The following is a 23,999-nucleotide window of genomic DNA, read 5'->3' as shown; positions in this document are numbered from 1 at the left end:
TCCTAGGTGGGGAGCAAATGTGACCTCTGCTTGTAAACGAAATTTTCCACAGCTCATCTCTTTTCCGAACCACCAGTTGTGGTTCAAGATATGATTAAATTTCGACGCCTGGCATCTGGAGTGTCGTCCGGCACTCCAACTCTACCAGGCGGTCAACGTGATTGGTTGATGTCCACTCTAGCCTAATATAGAGAACTAATGGTGCATAAGTGTGATAACATTCTTGGTAAAGCACTAAGTGTCAACAAAGATGAAATGACTGGCCTGTCGGAGAGGAATTTCGGACCGGACACTACAATGGATAACTTGCAAAAAGTCTTAGCCTGGTATTGCTACTGAGGAACTCTAGCGGTTCGAGATGAACTTCCAGCATTCGTGACTGCCAAGAGATGCACAGAAAGTGACGAAAGCGTACAACACGCGATCGTGCAGTGTGTGAGTATTGCGGTTTTAGAGCTACGTCAAACATCTGTTATCGCGAATAGGATGGATTCGGTTGTCGAACGAGTTTATAATGAAGACCGCGCCACTTCTCTTTTAATAAAGCTAGACAGGCATTTTTGTTCTGTCCAGTAGCTATGATGAAAAAGGTCGAGTGGTGGACGAAGCTTAAAAGGCCGAGGACAGACGCTTTCTGCGTATTCATGCTTTCATCGACACTTTCAAGTTCCATTTGGAAAGATTAGCGAGGGCGGAGAGAGAAATGCTCACTTGCTGTGAATTCGTCCAAAAGGTAGTGACTGTGTCGAACAGGCTAACGGTGAATGAAACTGCTCTAAACATACAACCGTAAAGTGAGAAACGTAACGTTTGGGAGAGAGGACATGTGTTGGCGATCAGATGATCATAGAACTGCGGGGCTCCTTGGTTGGCTTAAGTTAGAAGCTTTCTTGTGTGTGGATTATATCATCCATTTGTTCAAATAATGCGTATCCTATATATAATCAGAAATATAATAATAATGATAATGATAATACTAATAATAATAATGATAATAATAATAATAATAATAATAATAATAATAATAATAATGATAATGCTGAGACCCCATTCAGTCATGGCTGACCATGGGATTGCACTTAGAAAGCTACCCTCCCAGGCACAAGTCCGGGCAAGGCTGTTTATGGAAGACCAGCAGTCGCCCCTGCATACCAGCCTCTCTTCTCCACGCCACCAGTGTAATCCAAGGGAAAGGCAAAGGGGCTGATACAGCTTGGCACCTGTGACATCGCAACTCATTTCTACAGCTGAGTGAACTGGTAGCAACATGAAAATAAAGTGTCTCGCTCAAGAGAACAACACACAGTTCGGTCCGGGATTCGAACTCACAACCTCACGATTGTAAGCTCGACGCTCTAACCACTGAGCTATGCGCCTTCACTAATAATAATAATAATAATAATAATAATAATAATAATAATAATAATAATAATAATAATTGTTATTATTATTATTATTATTATTATTATTATTATTATTATTATTATTATTATTAATGTAGAGTTGACTGAGGTTCGGTCTTATTTCTAGTAGGGTTTATGTGGGTAACAGGTTACTATCTATGACCTTAGGAATTCATAAGCTTTCAATGGTCTTTCAAGTGATAAGAACCCTTCTGATAATTCTTCTGATCCCTAAGCGGTAAACCTTCTATAGAAGCTCTACAGGATATTATATTTGAATCTCATTTGTCTATATATTTGCTTACAGTTCACAATGCACCAATTATTATAAGCACAACCTTTACACTTTTATTATTATCAGTATATTACTTCTAAGAGCTTCCTCTGGTTGATTCTATGAGAGTAGACAGCTAACTGTTGTCAGAGGTCTCACAGGGTCTCTTTCCGCAAACTGTAAGCTCTGGTACCTGAACGTTATCTTATTATTGAAGACACTCAATACCCACGTACCAATCTCAAAATTCTAGCTGTCCCCAATAGAGAAGATCTGGGGGCTTGGTCTGCACTCATATCAATCCCAATTTCTCCGTGGACTTTTCGGAACTGGCTGTTAGTGATCCGGGCGCCCCTACAACTATTGGGATAACAATTACTCTCCTCATTGCGTTCATTCTTGCAATTCCCTCTTTTAGTGTTTTGTATTTCTCCATCTTTTGCAGATCTTTGTCATTTATGTGTGCATCCCCGGGTATGACATATTCAGGACATTGGTTTCCTTTTTCTTTTATCTATGACAACAATGTCTGGTCTCCGAGCATCGATTAGGGTGTCACATTGGATTGTAAAATCATTCAGGGTCTTATAATCATTGTCCTCAGTGACGCTCTCTGGTTTATGTTTGTACTGTTTCTTTGTTTTGCCCAGACAGTACCTTTCACCCAGTCTCTTGTAGATAAACTTAGCCATGAGATCAGAAGCCATGAGAGCCACTGTCTGGTACTGCATCAAGGAATTTATTATTGTTACTTTTATTATTATTATTATTATTATTATTATTATTATTATTATTATTATTATTATTATTATTATTATTATTAATCGATAAAAAACTCACACCTTATTTTGCTGGGTATGATGGGAAGTGCCACATATCCACAGCCAGCAGACTAAGGTGACATTTGTTTACTGGTTATGCTTCAAGAAACCTGCGAAGAATTCTTTCAGTTCTATGCAATGCTGATTTTTGTAGGTGTTCTACTTTCACATTCGCACCAATCTTTTTCAGCCATGTTAGTAGTTGAGTGCTTATACCTCCACGTGCACCAATTACTATTGGTACCTACTCTCTTAATTAAACCACAACCTTCGTATTTCCCACTTCAAATCGTCATAGTTGCTTAAATATCCTTCTTTCACATTGATCATATTGTTACTAGGGCATGGTATATCGATTATCACGCATGTTCTTTTTGTTGTATTTGCCACAACAATGTCCGGTTTCCGGTGTCTGGTCAGGTGATCGCACTGGATCATTGCATCCCACAGAATTTTGCAATTTTCATTCTCGGCGACTCCTTCTAGGGTTTGCTCATACCACGACTTTGCTCTTCGTAGGCCGTGATTTCTACAGAGCTCCCAATGGATGATTCTTGCCACATTGTCAACGCGTCTTTTGTTATCGCGTTGTGCCAATTTCGGGCATTCGCTAACGATGTGCCATACCGTTTCACCCTTCTTACCACACATTCTGCGTTTGCCGCTTTCGACAGTGTTGTCAATTTTGCATTTCACATAGTTGATCCTTAACGCTTGTTCTTGAGTTGCGAATATGAGTGCTTCTTTCTCTATCTTCAAGTTACTCCTCCTCATCCATAGCCACCGGTCATCTGCCTTGGCGTTCACATCTCTTACAAACCGACGGTACATTTTTTTCCTTCTGTACCTTTTCCTTCCTCTTTATTAATTTCTTGCTCAAATTTTTCTTTTCATTACACAATTTAATGACGCCGGCCATCTTCGTATGTTTCAGCAACGGCTCTACAGCATCTTTATATACCACCCTAAGCTGTTTTCCTCTACTTCGATACAGTCCTGGCAACTGATCAAATCTCTCCCACCCTTTCTTCTGGACAAGTACAACCTATCGGCGTCACTCTTAGGATGGAAGGTTCCGTGTATTGTCATCATTTTTCTTGTCTTGGTATCCATTTTCATCACTTTTCTGTTTTGCCATTTTATAATTCCCGCTCCATCATCATCATCATCATTATTATTATTATTATTATTATTATTATTATTATTATTATTATTATTATTATTATTATTATTATTATTATTATCATTATTATTATTATTATTATTATTATTTCAGCTGTCCCAGTACAAGGCATCCTCTGGAGGCCAAGAGTAGCAAGGGCACTTTTGTCTTGCAATGCATGCTAAAATTATCACCACATTTATTCCCTATTATTATTATTATTATTGGTCCAGATACACTATCTATAAATGTAAATGGATTATAATAATTAAAGCTGCCAAATATGATTGTTCTGTTCATAGTCCTAAAATGAATCTATGATCATATAAACTACCAAGCAACAGAAGAAGATACTGATAAATCTGCCCACTTTAAGTTTACTCGGAAATTTCTATTATTTAAACCAAAACGAATACGATTTCTTTCTATGAAAGAACAATTTTTTTATGAAAATAAATAACATTTTAAAATATTTTGTTACACTGAAAAATATGTAACTTGATGTGAATAAATATTTCATTTGGAATCCAACGATACTCGGGAGTTCTGCTTTATTTTCTCGACTATTTCTGTGATCACTTTATAAGCATGCTGTACGTCTTCATATGTGGTACGGTTGGAGCAGATAGAAAACCGAAGGAAGAATGTATCATCACACTTAGATGGCACCAAGTGGATTCTTCCATCATTATTGATCTCTTTCACTAACTGTTCATTAATTTCGTTGCTGCCCTGTGAATATAAAGGTAAAAGGAAAAGAATTACAGATTTATTAGCAAGGTACCTTTGTCTAAAATCGATACAATTTCATTAATACTAAGTAATATCTGAAGAGACCATAGAATGTAATTCACTTTCAGTTTCATAATATATCATCATTCATAATGTCATCATTCATAATGTCATCATTCATAATGTCATCATTCATAATGTCATCATTCATAATTCATAATATCATCATTCATAATATATCATCATTCATTTATTTTGTGATTTTCTAAGGAAAAAGTTTAGTTTTCAAAGATTCAGCTTGTTACTATTGTTGTGAATATTCACCTGTTTTATTTATCTATTTCCCTCTCTCAATCTGTCTGCGTCTCTGTATTTAAATGTCCGAATGAGTGTCTGTCATTCTCAGTCGATTGATAGAATCGTTAAGGATTCGGACAAAACTTTGAGTTATTTCTTCTGGCTCTTCACACCCTGAATTTAAATCCTGTCGATCATACCTTTCTTCTATCCGGGATCGATAAATCACCGATCAAAAATTGGAGACGATTTAAATGACAACACTCCTCACTACAATTGATGGTCCTGTTTGTACCTGTATCAGAAATATTTATCTTTTATTTACTGGAAGATCAGGGCTCATCCACACCTGAAGCAATGCAACTGATACCATTAATGTTCCTGTTGAATCTTTATAAATTATTAGCTGCAGGAAAGTTCAGAGACGACGCTCCGGGAAGGACTGGGCTTAGTAATTAGTGTGGGGCCTGGTTAGGTTGATGAATGGAAGAGAGTTTAGTGGAATGCGAATATCTGGGAGGAGATAGTATGAATGCAACATTCTGCGATCACCGGAGATCGTTAGGGCCCAAGACTGTATCTGACAATGTTTTATGCAATTCAGTTGGGTGGCTTTTTCTGTGTAAGCAGTGTTCTTGATCAAAAAGCAATAATGCACTATGAATCTCACCTGAGACTTGTAGAGTGTTAATGATTGGTGGCGAATAGAGCATCTTCAGATCTTGAAGAGAAGTACTGTTCTTTGGATGACGGTTTAAGCTATTTTAGAGAGGTGAGTTGACTAAGAAAGAGCTTCGGTGATAGTGAGACTTAGTAATTGTGAGTGCTCTAGTTTAGTGCTGCTCACATTTAAATAGCATGTGGGCGATATTTTCTTGATATGAAGAGCAGATGAATTATGCTGTCAAAAGAAACAAGACCAACATGTCTTCAGGTCTCAACTCATAGAATCAGTGAGGTTTTGGTGTCTATGTTGCAAGTCAATAAATCATTAGATGAACTGCACTGTCATCTGTATTAGTGTTGCCATTGTTGAACATGACGGAAATTGATTATTGATCTACAGAAGAAAGTGTGTGGGAGGGAACAAACCCGAAACCAAAGGCAGACTATAGAATAAGAGGCAGTAAATATCCCTTAGACGCACACAGCAATAATAATTCAAGAGACAGGAGAAACGTGGATGTCATAGGTGAGAAAAGTCAATAGATTTCTGTTAGAGTCGAATGATTTCTTTATTTCGATGGTAACAATATTATTTTCTCCAAAGTTAGGAGTAGAAGACGCTTGCCAAAGGTGTCCCGCAGCGGGACTGAACCCGGAACCATGTGGTTGGGAAGCAAGCTACTTACCACATAGCCACACAGACACACACACACACACATAAACACACACACACACTCATACACACACACACATATATATATATATGCATGTATGTATTTGTGTGTCTATGTGTGTGTCCCCCCCACATCGCTTGATAAAAGTGGTTTGTGTGTTTACGTCCCCGTAACATAGCGATACGGCAAAAGATACCGATAGAATAAGTACTAAGTCTTAGGTCAATTTGTTCGTCTAAAGGCAGTGCTTCAGCATGGCCGTAGTCAAGTGATTGAAACAAGTAAAAGAATAAAAGAAAAAAAATATATATCTCTTACTTTTCCCTTAACAAAAGAAGTAGTCCATCCGGTGAGAGGTGAATATCGTTTAACGTCCACAGTCATGAGCCACTTATAATTTGATACCTTAAGGACGGGATCGAGACAGATTTTTATAGCTCGTGTAATCAGAGCCTGGACAATACTTGGAAACCTGCCTAGACAACGACTGTAAGGTATGAAACGATTAATAGCTCATAACTACATACTGTGTACGTTAATTGATATTTGTGTGTGTGTATACGACGTGTCATTACACCCGGTACCCCGTGTTGACTCTTAACCACACAGTTGTAGGGGGTCTAACATTCTAACGAGTAGAGTTCTCCACTGTTTTTGATATTATTTTACTGATAAATTATGACAAATATAAATATAAAGAAATGAATATTTTTTCTTTAAATTTTGTATATTTTGCTTCTCCTTTATTTTTTTGTTTTTAAATCTTGTGTCAATATCCTTGTGTCAAAAAAAAACCCAAAACACTATCATTATCAACATCATCATCATCATCATCATCTACAGCATTAGTATCTGTAATGAGAGTTAGTAGGTTACTCTGTCCCGTTGTTAACAATGCTGTTTATGTTTCAATAGGTTTAAATCTATCACAAACCAGCCATGTGCTGATAGAAGACACAATAAACTGACTTGTACGGTGACGACATGAATGGAGTTTATTGCGTTGACATTTGCAAAGTTTAAGTATCAACTGTTAATGGAAGTCTTTCTTTGGTATCGTCTCAAATATTGTGAATAAATTATTGACTTATTGCTGTTGCTGTTTGGCCCTAGGTCAGGCCTGATTCAACAGACACCTGATCCATCAAGTTCCACCCATGTCAGTGTGAATTATGTCAGGTATATTCTTTTCTACTCTAGGCATAAGGCCCGAAATTTTGGGGGAGGGGGCCAGTTGTTCACATCGACCTCAGTACAAAACTGGTACTTAATTTCTCGACCCCGAAAGGATGAAAGGCAAAGTCGACCTCAGCAGAATTTGAACTCAGAACGTAAAGACAGATGAAATACTGCGAAGCATTTCGCCCGGCGCGCTGACGACTCTGCCAGCTCACCGCCCTCTTATATCAGCTATATTGTATCAAGAAGTAACTGATGCAGTATGTCTTTCTTTTAACTTAGTATGGTGTGGCTTGAAATATTTCGTTGCTATTTCTAACAGGCCGAATAGCCATATAAAGGTACCAACTTTATAAAAGTAGAATCTCGGAATACCGAGTCCTCAATTTTCTTTTGACTCGAGCCGAACTTATTACTTTATCTAAGGGACGGATGAGCAGCACCGTATCTGTTTCGTCATTGTAACTGCGCAGTCCTATCGACACTTGTTTACTCGAAGAAAGTTGTAGTATGTTGAGTCGGTGTCTGGTTGTAGCTGACAACTGGATATATTATCAAGGTACTTCATATTACAAAGGAGCTAGGACCTACTCGCAGTCACCGCGAAACCGAAATAAACAGGATCGGTTCAATTCTACTTGTTCTGGTGAAGATTATAAACAAGGGTAAATGGATATTTCATTGGTAATAGTGTAATAACTACCTAAGGATATAGACTCTGGACATAGTTGTATGAATGGCAATATCGTCAAATCTGTGACATTTACTGATATATTTAGCATACTTAGAGGTCATTTGAGCATTTGTGTTTCCATAGCAACAGCTTCTCCCCTCTCTCCTAGAAAATAGAGAGCTATACACACCGATAGTAGATCAATCCCAGTATCAATAACTTAGTCATACAGTATACAGTGAATCTATTTTAATTAAAAAGGTATTAATTTACGATTTCTCGTCAAAACGAAGGATAAGATGTTTTTAGTTTAATTCTTTTTCCTATATCACGAGTGTTTATTTAATAAAGTCAAATTAAAAGAGGCTACCACCACCCGTGAACTTCAATGGTTTGGTAAAATTGCATCATACTTTTGTAATTGCTCTTATTTTTCTAGGGGAAGAACTGCAGGAGCGAGCGAGCGAGCGAGAGAGAGAGAGAGAGAGAGAGAGAGAGAGAGAGAGAGAGAGAGAGAGAGGGGGGAAGAGAGAGAGAGAGAGAGGGGGGGGAGAGAGAGAGAGAGAGAGAGAGAGAGACTCAGCATACTGTTGTTACTCATTTTCATTGAAGTGGACTTAAGCAATTTAAATGAAGTGCTTTGCTTCTGGATGAAATGCACTACCTGATCGAGGAAATGAGCTCATGACTTGATCGCCAACCGGACTGTACAGTTAAGTCTGTTTAGATTTGAATTCGTAATTATGAAATATTAAATTTTGTGTACCTTAAATGAATGCATCAACGTCAACTTACCTTTAAACGAAAGCAAACGAGGCTCATTACAACTTCGCCAAAGATCTCGAATCTTGCGTCAGCTTCAATCAACTTTTTAAACTCTGCAGCCAATTTGATATCCTAAGAGTATAAAAAGTAGCAGGTAATTAATTTATGTTGATTAGCTGCAAATGAAACAATTAGATTTTTCTTAACAAAAGAATAGTGTTGTGTATAAGACCAGACACCGTTTGCAACTTAATCTAGTCATAGTTATTGTCCGGAGTACACCAGACAGATGGGACTGTTTTCTTTATGTCTGTCGGGTTAATGTGTGAGGGGATTATATCTAATTCGAGTAGAAATTTCCCCGTTTCTGAAAGGTGTTCTGAATATTAGATTAAATCGATAGAATCAAATTGAAACTTTCACCTATTCCTTGTCGTATATTTTCCTTGCGATACATTTGGGTACAAGAGCTGAACATACACGCAACGCATCAAAGTGTCCTTGCAGCCTGAAACCCTGAACTGTACTTATAAATTAGATACAAATACAGCTAAGGGAACTTTGGAACAGAAGGTTAAGTGTTACTTTGAAGGTTTCATCACAAGGTAAAGAATTCCATCAAACCCGCAGACTTGCAGCCGGAAGGTTACCATCAAAACGATTCGATGCGTCCATGAGGACAAACTTATCCGCTGAAGGTGAAATGTTTTCACATAACGTATATACAAGTTGTGTACGTATAAAAAATAAAAAAAATCTAAAACAAATGTCCGTTACTAAAAGTTTCGAAGCTTCCCAAACACATCTAATTTTACTGGTTGTGTAATACTGAAAGGCGAAGCAACTTCAACTTCTGAAAACGTTTCATTGCATTGTAAGACACATTCTTTACACAGTGAGTTCTTGTAGTGATAGTAATATACGACAGTGCTGTTTCATGCCATAGACATCGGTTAGCTATTGTAATTTGTGAAACTCCTCACACCGGTATGGATGCACTTTCACACTCTTATATGAATAGGAAGAGTCTATGTGGAGAATATTCTAACTTATACTGATCTGGTTATTTCTAGGGTCTTAAAGCTTTATATCAAACGATACAAGAAAGTAATTTTTCCCCTAAAAAGTGTATACACTGAATGAACGCTCCCTCCAAATCGTTGACTTAAAGTCCCATAATTCTTTGTAATACCACCAGCTAGGGTAAGGACTATTCTAAAGATAATCATCTGTGGAAGGCAGAATACTTTCAGTGTAATGGTGGATTTCTGAAGTTACAGACGGGCGTCTTAGAACCGGCTGCGGAGTCGATGAATTTTACCTGATTTAGTTTACGATGTTCTCTCGGGAAGTGTAAACAATTCTATCATTGGAAAAATTTTAAACACATAAGATATTTATATGTTGTGGAAGTGATGCCTAATGCAGGAGAACAAGATCTTTGCTTTTTCATTGAGATATTTAATTTGATCTGAAGATTGAATGAGATTATTTTGCTATTGATACCGAATCACTTCGAGAGGGTGAATGCATAATTTCCATATACACTAACTCATAACAAAAACTACTGATCGGTAGCACCTTGATATAAATGGGAGCGGGTTTTGCCGTAGATTTCTCAAAGGATAAAATGAAGAATTATCCACCGGTGCCGACTATTAAGTTTCTAATTATAGCTAGAGTTCATCGAAATTCTTGAGAATTAATAAGGGCATGAAATTAAGCTTTCTATAGCGATACTTATATTGAGTGGTTTTAGTGTTAAGGTCTGCTCATGAAGGAATCGTCACCTTAGTATCTAAAACTCTCAGAGAAAATAGCCTCATTCCATAAACATAAGATTGCATTCAATTTTAAGCAACCTTTTCTTAGCACACTTACTTAGATACCACAAGATTTTTTATATACTCAATTTTATCGTAATATACACTTTCAAAAACGAACATCGCTTCTCCCAACGTCTGCTAGAAAAGTAAAATGCTGCACCAACGCAGGTAGTGTACCTTTAACTACAGAGAACAATCCACCTGTCCACTGAAGGGGTTGTCTCGTTTCTATGACAGTTGTGTATAAGATGACCCTATCCATGCATCATATTATCCAGAGAAATTATATTGTGTTTATCATCAGTAACGCTAAGGAAACGTTCATTCTGTATATACGCTCTTTCAAGTCTAAGAACGAGGAAATCCCACCCCACTTCTACTGATTTATTGTGGCAATGTGGCCTCCAATACAACACCCAGTTGATACTCGTCATGACTTGTACCTGTCGTCAATTTATTGATTCCAATAACTGACTTCGTCAAAAAGAACAAGTTTCAATTACTACTTAATAACAACCATATTTTAAAGTTGTGACCACCTTTCCAACTGCTATTATAGCATTCTAACGATTATAGCGGATTTTACTTTCTTGCTTGTAACGAAAACATAAATCAAACTTTCCATACAAATATTGAAGCTTCGTGATGTATAGTAAGACTCCTGCTTGTAAACATTTTTCGATTATATCATTTCAACTACGTATCTTATTCTTTAAACGGCTCAGATGGATAAAACTTATAGTAGTCCGAAACGCGTTTTCAACGAAAGTTCGTACATGTAAACACAACAGTGGTACACATGCTACAATCCTCTGACCTGAATGTGCCATGAATGTCTATTAAGATGTCATGGCTTGCATTTGCGTCTGGCTTTTGGACTTTAAACAGCTGCATATGATTCCAGTTTGTTAAAATCCTAACACTGATGAGAATATATGAACACTGTTTTCATTACGTCTCACGCTTTCATTCCACTGGCAATATGTAATTGTATTTCCTCCTCAGTATTTCCTAAGATGAAAATGAGTGCGTTTATACACACACACACACACACACACACACACACACACACACACACACACACACACACACACACACACACACACACACACATAAAATTATCACGAAACATAAGGATGCACCATGCATCAACTTGGTTAGAAATAGGAATTAAAGTCCATATTCAGCCACCAAAAAAGCACCAAAATAATAGAAAACAACAGTAAGCGTGGGAAACGGATAAAACATTAAGAAATTAAAAAGCATACCATTAAGGATTATGCCATTCAGATGCTCCTCTAGCATGGTTTCGGGTGCTGGCCCAATACACCTCAACCTTCATCAGTATGAGTTACTGAAGAAAAATTCCAGATCCACCACGTTATAAATCCATTAGCGTTCTGGATTGTTTTGCGCCAAGACCAGTCCACACGGTACAAATATATTTATGACCAAATATTCGAATCCTTACATTCGAAATAAGATGTTACAATTTTTAATATTGTCTGTGAGGAATAGTTGTAATTGATACCAACTGAAATATAGGCGGTTCCAGGTTTTATTGCTATATAATGCTATTACGCCTGGAACCGCCAATATTACAGTTGTACCATCACTTTAATTTCATGTGCATTACAACCTTCTACCACGAATTTAACTTAATGAGCATTACAACCTTCTACCACGAATTTAACTTCATGACCATTACAAAATATTTTAACTTTTTGAGCTTTACAAAATATTTTTTTATGCGAAAATACCATAATACTTGAAAACCAGACCATCTTTTAACTGTATTCAACTGATATGTATATATATTTATATACACTTTCTGTGTGTGTATGGCGGGGTGTATTTGTATGCAATATGTGTGTGTGTGTGTGTGTGTGTATGTACCGACCGCTTGCATATGACTGCGCTAATCCGGAGCAAGACCTACTACACCTTTGCCCCTAATTTTGTCAGAGAAAATACAACACCCCTTCATTCATAATATACTTACAATTCCATTTAATAAAATTTGCTATCGATGTTTGTGCTATTAATAAAAGGTACACAATGTGCTTTAATTATTACACATGACATTAGAGCAATTAATCTTGACTGCAATGTCAAACATATTTGTTTTAATTAAAATAATTATCTAAAACATTTCACTTGTAGGGATACTGATTGTAATGTTATTGATCATCGTCAGCAAATGATGTTGTTTTGTTCACATCTCTCGAGACTTTCATTAAAATTCGTGAATTTGTAATAGTTTTATTTGCCGTATATTTTAGATCGAATCAGTCTGTGACCAACGCTCTTCCAGGTCATCTCTCAGCCTGGTGAAGTCGATGCGTTTGTTATTCAGGATGAACTTCTGCAGGGGAGTGGTATTCGAAATGGAAAGCTGGGCAGCGAATACTAGTTTGGTGGAAGGCTGTATTGATAATGACTCGGACTGCATAACCTTTTTACTTGGATTGTGGTGAGTTGCGACAAAATTAAAATAAGGAAAAAGTGGAGAATTTGGTACAAAAGAATTTTTTGGTGTGTGCAGTATATTCTAGTTCAGAGAAATAAAGACTGTTGGTATTGTGGAAATGATAGCGAGAAAAAACCAGATTTTTGTAGCTTGGGTATCGAAGACGTTGTATTTGTATTAAATTTAATAGACATCCGAAAAGGACCAAAGTAAAGACTTTTATGAGAACGGGGAAAATAAGTACTTTGAATAGGGAATCAACAAGCACCCATATTTGTGACGACGGGAACATGGATATGAGATAGAATTCGGCAGAATGATGATGAATAAACAACTTGTTAGCAAAATGATGGTCTACCTGCCGCTTTACAGAATGCCTTTCATTGAAGTTCATGCTGAGATGTGATTTGAATTTATATCAATTTTTGGTGACATTTCTAGAAAAATTTAGTCGTTGACACTCACCCGTCTTATAATTTCTTGCAATTTTTTGATGCCAAACAGTCGCAAAACAAACCAGAGTTTCAAGGCTCTAAAGCGCCTTCCTAATGGTACATGCCAATGCTACAGACATAAGAAGAAGAATTATGTTCCAATATTATCGAAAAATTCCCGAACAACACTACAAGAAAAAAAAATACACAAGTTCATTTTAAAAGTAAACTAGTCTACAATCATTGAGCTAACTGAAATTAGTCTGGTTAATAAAGCAATCGCTTTTACGTCCAGTTGTTTAAAACTGAGAAATACAGTCCCCATATGAAACACTCACGAAAATGCATTGCCCTCTCACTGATGCCCTTATCCACTTTTTTAATGAGAAAAGAGAAAAGGTTTTGATACATTGATAGGTGCATGGTTTTATATTGATAGATACTATATGATATAGTTATAGAATGTTAATATGTGTATTTATATATACTAGTGGATATATACACATAGCAAAACATATTGATGGATATGTTACATTGATAGAAATAAAGAAAACACTTACTCTGTAGTCTGGCATGATTCCTTCGTTCTCGTGTTTCAGATAAACAGGATCAACAGAAAAGGCCTGACTGATGTTTCGACTATCTTTTATCCTAAACACAAATAGACAAATAACGATAATGTTCAAGAAATGCACACATAAATGACGGTAATGTGAAAGTCTTATAGCAAGGTTTCAGTTAATATGATATAGTGATTTACACACGTGCACACACACACATACACGCACACTTACACACGCACAATATATATATATACGCTTTTCTTATGTATTCCCATCCAAAAATGGAGATAAGGATCAACGCTTTCATATGGCACCCTTCAATAATTGTGGAGATCTCTAGAATGAAACCGTGCGCGCGCGCGCGCGCGTGTGTGTGTATGTGCGTGTATGTAAGAGAGAGAAATAGATTTACTCTTTCATTTCCATTCCAGCCCAATATGAGTATGTTTCGTTATAATAAAACCCATAAGCAACTCATGTTTCTTTTCTACTTGAAAGTAATCTTTCGTTGTGCATTTTCTCTTTATACCTGGTTATGTATCATACACATCTCATGAGAGAACAAGTTTACGACGAAATAAAACTTTAAACACAGAACTAATGTTTGAAGTGAAGAATTAAATTTAGACTAAAAGTAGAAATTCCGGAAGATGTTTGGTTAAATATGATTCCAGTCACAAGAACTCACCACATTGCCGAACAGTCAAAGTTCACTTGAAGCCATTTGTGGGGATTAAAGTTGAAGGATTCTGCATGCTGAAAGAGAAAGATAATAACACAGCGTTTGGTAATCTCAGTGTCCAGACATTACAAACACGCATACGCATAGAAAATGAAAATATAGTCACACACCCACACACCCACACACCCACACACACACACATACACACACATACCCACACACATACACGCACACACACGTTAATATTTGTTTTCATGTCAAGTTATATTTAAATACGATCCAACACGATAATGCAGAATTACTCAATAATTTTTAGTATAGTAAATATAAAATTTTACAAGGATTAAAGCAAGAAATTCAAAACTTCGAAGTCACTCTCAACATTTTTCCGCTGAAATTTATGTTCACACACTCACACACACACACAATTCCTAACTACCCTTGTGAGTAAAATCATGCATCAAAATGTCACCCAAAACATCTCATATGGCACTTTACATTTTGCCAAGAACTACGCTAAGAGCAATAGCGAGTAACGATAACAATATGAGCAAAAATTTTTAAGGAATATTTCTAAATGCAAGCCTCTCAACGGGAAATGTGTGTGTGTGTGTGTGTGTGTGTGTGTGTGTGTGTGTGTGTGTGTGTGTGTGTGTGTGTGTGTGTGTGTGAAATATAGCTAGAATTTCGTAGAAATATTGCTGATTTATAGACGAGTTCTCATCATTGCTATTATTTTCAAATATACCCAGTGGCACCAACGTACGTAATTATTTCCTGTCAACCGTCCATTCAAAACCTCTAATCGTTCTGTAAATTGCTACTGTTCAATATATCAATAATCTGCTGCATAATATTTTCTGCCATCAGCTATAAAACACAGTCACATTTCCGGCATTGCAAGTCAGGACTTAATTTTTCTATTTCCTGCCACTTTAGATGCGAGTGAACAATAATCAATAATCACAAACCGTCTTTTGATATAAACCACAAAGACCATCCTATATTTTATTGATACGATATGAGCAATGTTAATGTATTCCTGCCAGTATTTCTCAATAAAATTCCACCTCTGGAGAAAAGTATTTTCAATGATATTCCTAAAACATTTTCAATGATATTCCTAAAACAGAAAGACAGTAGCTCTCCTGGTTAATGTATCGTTCTTCCTGTTCCCTTCTTTTTCTCAAAGATTTATATTGTTACCACCAGGGGTAATATCTAAAAACAATAATTATTTAACTTCCATCAAATTTCTCGGTTCTAATACAAAATGATGAAATGAATATTAAAAAAAAAAAAAAAGAAAACAAAGTTATATATTGCCTTAAAATTGAATAAATTCCCTATTTGTATAATTCCTCTCATAATTACTCTATTATTTACTCTCTTTTCTCCTTTGTGATTTTTTTTCTATCTCACTGTGCCTACCAGCAAACTTTGTGTGTGCATTTATCCTCCTCCACTTTATGTTAATTCTCTTTGAAGCTCTTTTACTCTCTCTCTCTCTCTCTCTCTCTCTCTCTCTCTCTCTCTCTCTACCTCACACTTTCTTGAACGTCACTGGAGAAATCAACACACACACACACACATACATATATATTAATCTGGAAGAAGTGGAAAAGTGCTGTAGCCTTTTAAAGCCATTCTTATAAGTTGTGAATGAATTCTGATGAATCGATATAAGAGTGTTCATGCATCATCTTCATATGTAAATCTTTGATCGGTGTGTATAGGTGAGGGTTTTTTTCATATAACCGTAGGGCACAGAATATCACTTCCACCCACCTGACATCGCCTCTGATTCTATGAAACAAGCATTGAGTTTCAAAGTGATCTAAAATCTTCCCATCAAAGTTTCATGTAAATTTCAGCATCAGGCATCATTTTGATAAGGACAAACTTACTTTAATATACCCTTAATAAAATAATTTCAAAACTAATGGAAAGTTTTATTTTCCAGAGGAAATATGAATAGAAATAAGTTAAGACTTCAGCTTCGCTTCGTGCGTGACAGATTTCAAACAACTAAATTAATTGCTGATGGACACCATGTCATTGAATTCTATTTTGCCGCAATTTTTTTTATATAATTTGACGTTTGCCACGCCAACCGAATCAGACATTTTCACCAAACAACAATTAATATCACCCATGTTATTCCTCTAGTTCCAAATAGCTTTAAGATATTTCTCACTTTAAATTGACATATCTACAAATCCTACTGGTCATGATTTCTATAAAACCTAGCTTCATGATAGAATTTGTACATGAGCGAGCAGGATGATGGACGCAAGCATCTACTACTTTTATGATCCCAGTCTACCCCACCCGACTCATGACAACACTTCCCAGTTACTGTCAATTTAAAACAAAAATCCTCTTTTTCTCATACATATATATACATACAAATAAATGTAATATGTGTGTGTATATGTGTGTATGTGTGTGTGTGTGAGAGTGAGAGAGAGAAATATATTTCGGTCAATAATTAAATACCTTTATATATGATTATATATAAAGCGCATGAGTCAATTATATAGTAATGCATGCACATACAAATACAAACATTAAACTAGACAAGTATTCCACACACTCAATCATACATATGTGTGCGTGCGCATAGAAAGAGTTACCTACTATTATAAACCACACTGCAAATGTAATCAGGTGTTTACATTGAATATGCGCTATGCTTCGTATTACTATTCATTCAATAATTTGCCATACTACTTTCAAATGATTAGTGATGCAAATTAGATTGTCTATTTCAATCGAATCCTGGCTCCAGTCTAACATAAAAAACAATAAGCTATCAATCACCTATCCGTGGGCAGAAAATAGGAGACTTCGTTCTCCAGTGTTCCACCAAACGATAATGAAACTGGTGAGAACATCCTAATATTTTCGTCCTCATTTAGCGACAAGGCTAAGCGATTAGAAATTGTTAGTAGGTCTACAACGGATTATTGATTATAAAATATATACTATGTTGTGCATAATTAACACAAAAGATAGCATTATCATATAGAATCCACGATCATCAAGTAAAATGCTAAACAGGTAAGATTTTACCCGATGATGGTGGATTGTATATTATAACGAATCTTTTATGACTATATTAAAGAAAATGTATCGAAACAGTTGTCGTGAATTGTAAACATATTTTGTTTTTATTTTTTAACCTACGCCAAACCAAAGAACCAGTTATGAATCGCATCTACAGTTATAAATTTGGTTTGGTACTTTCAAATCCTAGAAGTTGTTTGATTTCACTGTGCATTATGTTTGATAATACCGAGTCATTTTAGCGCCCTACAGGTTGATGTGTCTTGATTCTTAAGAATCCTCATATCTAATGATATATATATATATATATATATATATATATATATATATATATATATATGTATATATATATATATATATATATATATATATGTGTGTGTGTGTGTGTGTGTGTGTGTGTGTGTGTGTGTGTGTGTATGTATTACATACACACACACATTGTCGCATCACAAGCATTTGTCTCTCTGAATAAATCAACTGCTAACTTCAAACCACTTGCCCCCTATCTTATGTCTTGGATTCTATTAATGCATATCATTTCGTTACAATACATAAAATGACCCGATTACAACAGCGATAAAGTTTGAAATATCCCTGACAGCGATAACAGAAACTAATAAGTCTAAGAAAAGTCTCTTCTCCATATTGCAAATCTCTATCAATTTATATCTGATGGTTTTTTTCTCACTTTCTTTCTAATTTCAAAGTAGATTTTGACGAACTACGACTTATTAAATTATAACAAAGTAAATACGTTAAAATGTCAGAAAACTATACGAATGGCATTGTATATACGTCGCCATCTTGCCGGTGGCTGACATTGATAGAACGATAAAGGAATCATAATAATTTAATTAAAATTATTATACAAAAATCGATTGTAATGAAATAAATGATTTTAAAATTTATGTAAAATATTCTGTGTAAATCAATGTTTTGAAGAAATGCGTCTATAAAATACTTAACTCCGTTTTGTAGTATTTATTTGCGTGTATTTGTGTGGTTTCATATTAAACTACAAGATGTATTCTACGTTCAACACCGGCAATGTTTCTTATATACTATTACTGTTCTATATTTTCTTTTTTTTTTTGTGGTGGTGAGGAGTTCGTTCGCATATTGTAATTAAGAAGTGATACAGGGTATATCGTCTTCGGGTACTTTGCTCGGTAGATCATCCATTTTTGAATCTATTATCAAAGTATTTTAAAAATTTTTATTCAGCCAATCAACGTTTAGCTTATGTTCAGTTTCAGCTCAGTTTTAGTTGACAAATCCTTTTTTAAGCTAAGCAACTCAATCAGACGATCTAACAAATGCTGACACTATCTTAAGAAAGAGATACGAGTTTGTTTTGTTTTGTTTTTTTCTTCACACATTTAAGAACAACAATTGCTTGACGTCATCATTTCCCGTCATCATTATGCTGTCGCGTTTCCTTTTGCTGAAAGATACACACCAGCATATAAAATTGACATAACCACTTCGTACGCTTATATTAATATGTTTTACTCCGTCTTCGAGGATTCAATGTTGTTCCTTAATTATCAAAGAATCGCCTTCATAAGTTGAAGACTTCTAACACATGAAGATAAGGTTTCGTTTTTATAGTTTTACGCACAGAAAATATAGTTACAGAAGGCTTTGCATCTCGCATTTCAAGTTTTAAAAAACTATTTCTCTATAAATAGGTCAATCATGTGGTGACGTGTTTATATGCGCCACAGGTGAAATATTTATTCATCTCTGTCATCTCGTATAGTTCATTCTTACATAATATATCTACCATGCCATCTATGATAAAAATATGTCTGTTATTTCATCCTTTTAGACTGCGGTCATGCTGGATCACCGCCTTTTTTTTTAGTTTTGTTGTGTTATGGCTGGAACCTGGTCTATTATTGAGTTTATAGCAGTTGATCTTCCTGAGTGTATCTTTGAATAGCTGACTGGTCCGGTATCGTCGTTAGGAATTTATCCACTGTTTCCTTCTTTAATGTTTTTATACTTCTGTAATCTTTAGCAAGGCGTAGAACAATTGAGAACCTTTTAATATTAGACTGCTACAATAGGATGCTTTGTTTGTGATTTCGAGGGTGGTACATTTAAAAACCTACAGTATCTATCAGCTCACGCATTAAAATTCTCTCTAATGTCGCCCATTGGAACATGTCCATCCAGGACTTTCCATACGCATATGATAGTATATATATCTCTCTTCAGCGTCCAAGAGAGCAGAGACGTAGAGCTTTCAGAAGTTCTCAGTAATTAAGGCTTTTAACCAAAGTTATGTTCTGATGAACATTCTTTGTAACCGTTCAATTTCTCCTGACACAGGATGAATGTGAAGGTTAAAGGTATGATCACTAATTTTATCTGCTCAGGAATAAGGTTTTCCATAGGGTCAGCATAACTATCGGTTCTCTTGCCACGATGATTTGTACGATCAACCTTATGAGATAACACCATTTTGAGTTCAGTTTGGCGATGTGGATGACGAAAGATTCATTATCTGATATGTCATTACACATACTTTTAGTTCATAGTATCAAAAGAAGAGCCCCAAACGATAGACTCTACGCCGCTTCATCCGAGACTGGTGAGTGAGAGACAATGGAAGGTTTAGTCTTAAATTGAATATCTTATGATTGTAATTCAAAGGGAATCAGGGACGATGCAAAAAGAAGTTAGCGTGTAGAAGCAGGTGCAGAGTTATATATATATATATATATATATATATATATATATATATATATATATATATATATATATATATATATATATATATATATATCTGTAAATAATATGTGACAATTATACAGTAGCCATGATAAGACTCCCAGTTTCGAAAACCGGGGCTACCGAATAATTGTCATATATTATTTACAGATAAATTCCTCTGTTTACATAATATCGAGGTCTGTTTTTTTCTTTTGTTGTCTTATCTTTTCTATCAATATATATATATATATATATATATATATATATATATATATATATATATATATATATATATATATATATATATATATATATATATGTAAAGGGAGAGAGAGAAAGAAAGATTGTGTGTGTGTGTTTCTTACGTATGAGAGCGCGTTTGCATGCGTACCAATTTACTATTAAATATTTAATAATATCGAGTTTCAATACATTTGTCTATCAATAAATATCAGTGACTTACTTCCACGCCATTCAGTAGAGGCCGGTATTCGGGACATATGAAAGCACTCCCAGCAAATGCAGCGTCTATATGCAACCAGATATTTTCTTCTTTACCTGAAATCCAAATCACAACACTCATAGAATGCCTATTTTTGTTAACGTTACTTTTACACACACTCGTATATCTATACACATACATACATATATAAACATACATATATACACGCGTAAGTTTATTCTCTAGATATCTCTCCTTGTCATTCACTCACATTCTCTTTTTTCCTCTCCCTCTTTCTCATTAATATTATCTCTTTTTATCAGAAACTGAATACTGTATGTATTAAGACTTAAAACATTTATTAGATACATTCAAATTACGATAAACGTAAACAAACAAACGAAGTTTGCGTTTAGAAGCGTTGAGATGTTTTAGAGTTTTGAGATTTATTAGATACTTGCATCTAGTTAGGTAACATTCCACTAATTACCACTTAATGAAATCTATAACACTATTTTAACAGATTAATCTCTCCCTCTTGAGTAGGGACATAAAGGCGGCGAGCTAGCAGAAACGTTAGCACGCCGGACGAAATGCTTAGCGGTATTTCGTCTTTACGTTCTGAGTTCAAATTCTGCTGAGGTCGACTTTGCCTTTTATCCTTTCGGGGTCGATTAAATAAGTACCAGTTACGCACTGTGGTCGATATAATCGACTTAATCTATTTGTCTGTCCTTATTGTCCCATCTGTGTGTAGCCCCTTGAGGGCAGTAAAAAATTAAGGACTGTTAGCACGCCTGACGAAATGCTTAGCGGTATTTCGTCTGTCTTTATGTTCTGAGTTCAAATTCCACCGAGGTCGACTTTGCCTTTCATTCTTTCGGGGTTTATAAATTAAGTACCAGTTGCGTACTGGGTCGATCTAATTGATTGGCCCCCTCCCTCAAAATTTCGGGCCTTGTGCCTAGAGCAGAAGAGAATATTTCAAAAATTTGTATCCTACTCCGCTACTTCTTGCTGTATATTTAAGACCATTTGTAGTGCTTCAGTACAACCAATTGTCTCTCGAATTATTCGAGAAATAGTGATCTCTCATACACCTTCACTTCATTCTTTTCACCATCTACAACATTATTACAATATAATACCTCCGATATTATTTATTGTTTAATGTTTACGTTACAATCAGTAAAACCTTTTTGATTAAACTTACAAACGAGACCCAGTTCTTCAATATTATCAAAGCTCAATGTTGAAGTTGTTCCTAAGGTACCGCACACCTGAAAATAAAAGAAAACGGACAAAGTCAATACGTTTTTACTACCTGAACATCAACTGATTTGTTTGGTCATAGTTTTAATTCTATATTACCAAGTAATGATGGCGACAATATCGAAGACACTTGACGAATTAAACAAGTCTCACATTGCAATAGTTTCTCACAGAAAATACAAATAGTAACACCTATAAATTACACGACAAATATGGAAGTGAAAACTTACGAAAAATGGGATGAGGCCCTTAGCCTTGTCTTCCTTGATTGCTTTTCTTAACGTCTCTCCTCTCAGAGCGCGTTTGTCGTCAGCTTTTAAACTGCGGTGTTTTACTAAAGCAATCAGAAAGGCTCTCTCAACTGAAGAATGGGACTGAAACAAAACAAGCAACGTTATAAATTTATGTAAACTATATTTAGACGATACAATGTTGGTATAACATTACAATTATATTTCATGTTGTATTACGGTGTATCACTAATGTATTTATACGAAACGTCGGTTTATATTTCAAAGTGAATACATCCCTCTACTTTAAGTAGTCATACCATTTAGTAGTTGATAGGACTACTGACTTTGAACCAAGAAATACATTGGGTATTTGATAGCAATGCAGAAATTTATCGAATGACTAAACCATGATTCAATGCAATTCAAACTTATGCCCTGAGGGTGATAGGGATCATACATTGTTAACTGAGGAAAAGAACTTCGTTTTTGCATCTAGTTTGCAAGATTCTTTATGAGAACTCGTGTGTTGAAGCAAATTATGCTGTGTATGGTGAGAGTCATATTGTCTTAATGTCTTATTATCTGACACCTTCACCGGTTAGATTTCCACTCATTTATTATTAATATTTTTTCTTCCAAACTTTTCGTTGCCTTTGCAAACTTGTCAATGGATGTTGATTCTGTCCGTTATTGGAGCTGCGCTCTTTTTGTCCATTTGTGCGCATGTGTGTGTTAGCGTCCATGTGTGCATGTGTATGCACATACGTATGTATGTGTGTATATATGCATATATGTATGTATGAGTGCATGTACGTATGTATGAATGTATGTATTCTGCATATTCTGTATTTGTGTGTGCATGTTTGCGTGTTTATATGTGTTTGTGTGTGTGTGTGTGTGCACCTCTGTTTTCTTGTTTGTACGTGTTTGAGTGTGTCTACGTATATGGGTTTGTGTGACTATGTACGTGCGTCTGTTATGTATGGATGTGTCTCCATATATGCCTTTGTGTGTATGCGCGTGCGGAGTGTGTGCGTGTGTGTGCTTAGCTATCCATTTTACCTGTCTACCTATCCATCAGTGGAGGCGCAATGGCCCAGTGGTTAGGGCAGCGGACTCGCGGTCGTAGGATCGCGGTTTCGATTCCCAGACCGGGTGTTGTGAATATTTATTGAGCGAAAACACCTAAAGCTCCACGAGGCTCCGGCAGGGGATGGTGGCGAACCCAGCTGTACTCTTTCACCACAATTTTCTCTCACTCTTTCTTCCTGTTTCTGTTGTGCCTGTAATTCAAAGGGCCAGTCTTGTCACACTGTGTCACGCTGAATATCCCCGAGAAATACGTTAAGGGTACACGTGTCTGTGGAGTGCTCAGCCACTTGCACGTTAATTCCACGAGCAAGCTGTTCCGTTGATCGGATCAACTGGAACCCTCAACGTCGTAAGCGACGGAGTGCCAACAACAACTATCCATCAACTTACCTATGTATCTATCTGTTTACCTACATTTCCATCTACCTATATATATATACAGAGAGGAGAGAGAGAGAGAGAGAGAGAGAGAGAGAGAGAGAGAGAGAGAGAGAGAGAGAGAGTGGGAGTCACAATAAGATTATTAAAACCTCTTACAGGGGTATTTTA

At 36.0% G+C, this 23,999-nt stretch overlaps 1 protein-coding gene across 3 annotated transcripts in view; it reads right to left on the bottom strand.

Moving 5' to 3' along the window:
• Positions 1-3,366: 3,366 nt before the first annotated feature.
• Positions 3,367-23,999, bottom strand: part of LOC106872848 (aromatic-L-amino-acid decarboxylase) — a 55,047-nt gene continuing 34,414 nt past the window's right edge. For 2 of the 3 annotated variants that reach the window (XM_089350008.1, XM_089350009.1), the window contains exons 6-13: positions 22,356-22,499; positions 22,067-22,133; positions 20,875-20,969; positions 14,628-14,695; positions 13,937-14,027; positions 13,408-13,506; positions 8,677-8,778; positions 3,367-4,392 (exon numbers count right to left, since the gene is read on the bottom strand). In XM_089350008.1, the coding sequence (XP_089206134.1) occupies positions 4,177-4,392; positions 8,677-8,778; positions 13,408-13,506; positions 13,937-14,027; positions 14,628-14,695; positions 20,875-20,969; positions 22,067-22,133; positions 22,356-22,499 (882 nt within the window). In that variant the 3' untranslated portion in view covers positions 3,367-4,176. The remainder of the gene's footprint in view (positions 4,393-8,676; positions 8,779-13,407; positions 13,507-13,936; positions 14,028-14,627; positions 14,696-20,874; positions 20,970-22,066; positions 22,134-22,355; positions 22,500-23,999) is intronic. The other variant, XM_089350010.1, reaches the window with a different exon arrangement.

This window comes from Octopus bimaculoides, chromosome 3 (assembly GCF_046866305.1).
Source record: "Octopus bimaculoides isolate indiv1 chromosome 3, ASM4686630v1, whole genome shotgun sequence".
NCBI lineage: Eukaryota > Metazoa > Mollusca > Cephalopoda > Octopoda > Octopodidae > Octopus > Octopus bimaculoides.
Note: the sequence above shows the minus strand (reverse complement) of the source record. Positions and strands in the feature narration are given on the sequence as shown.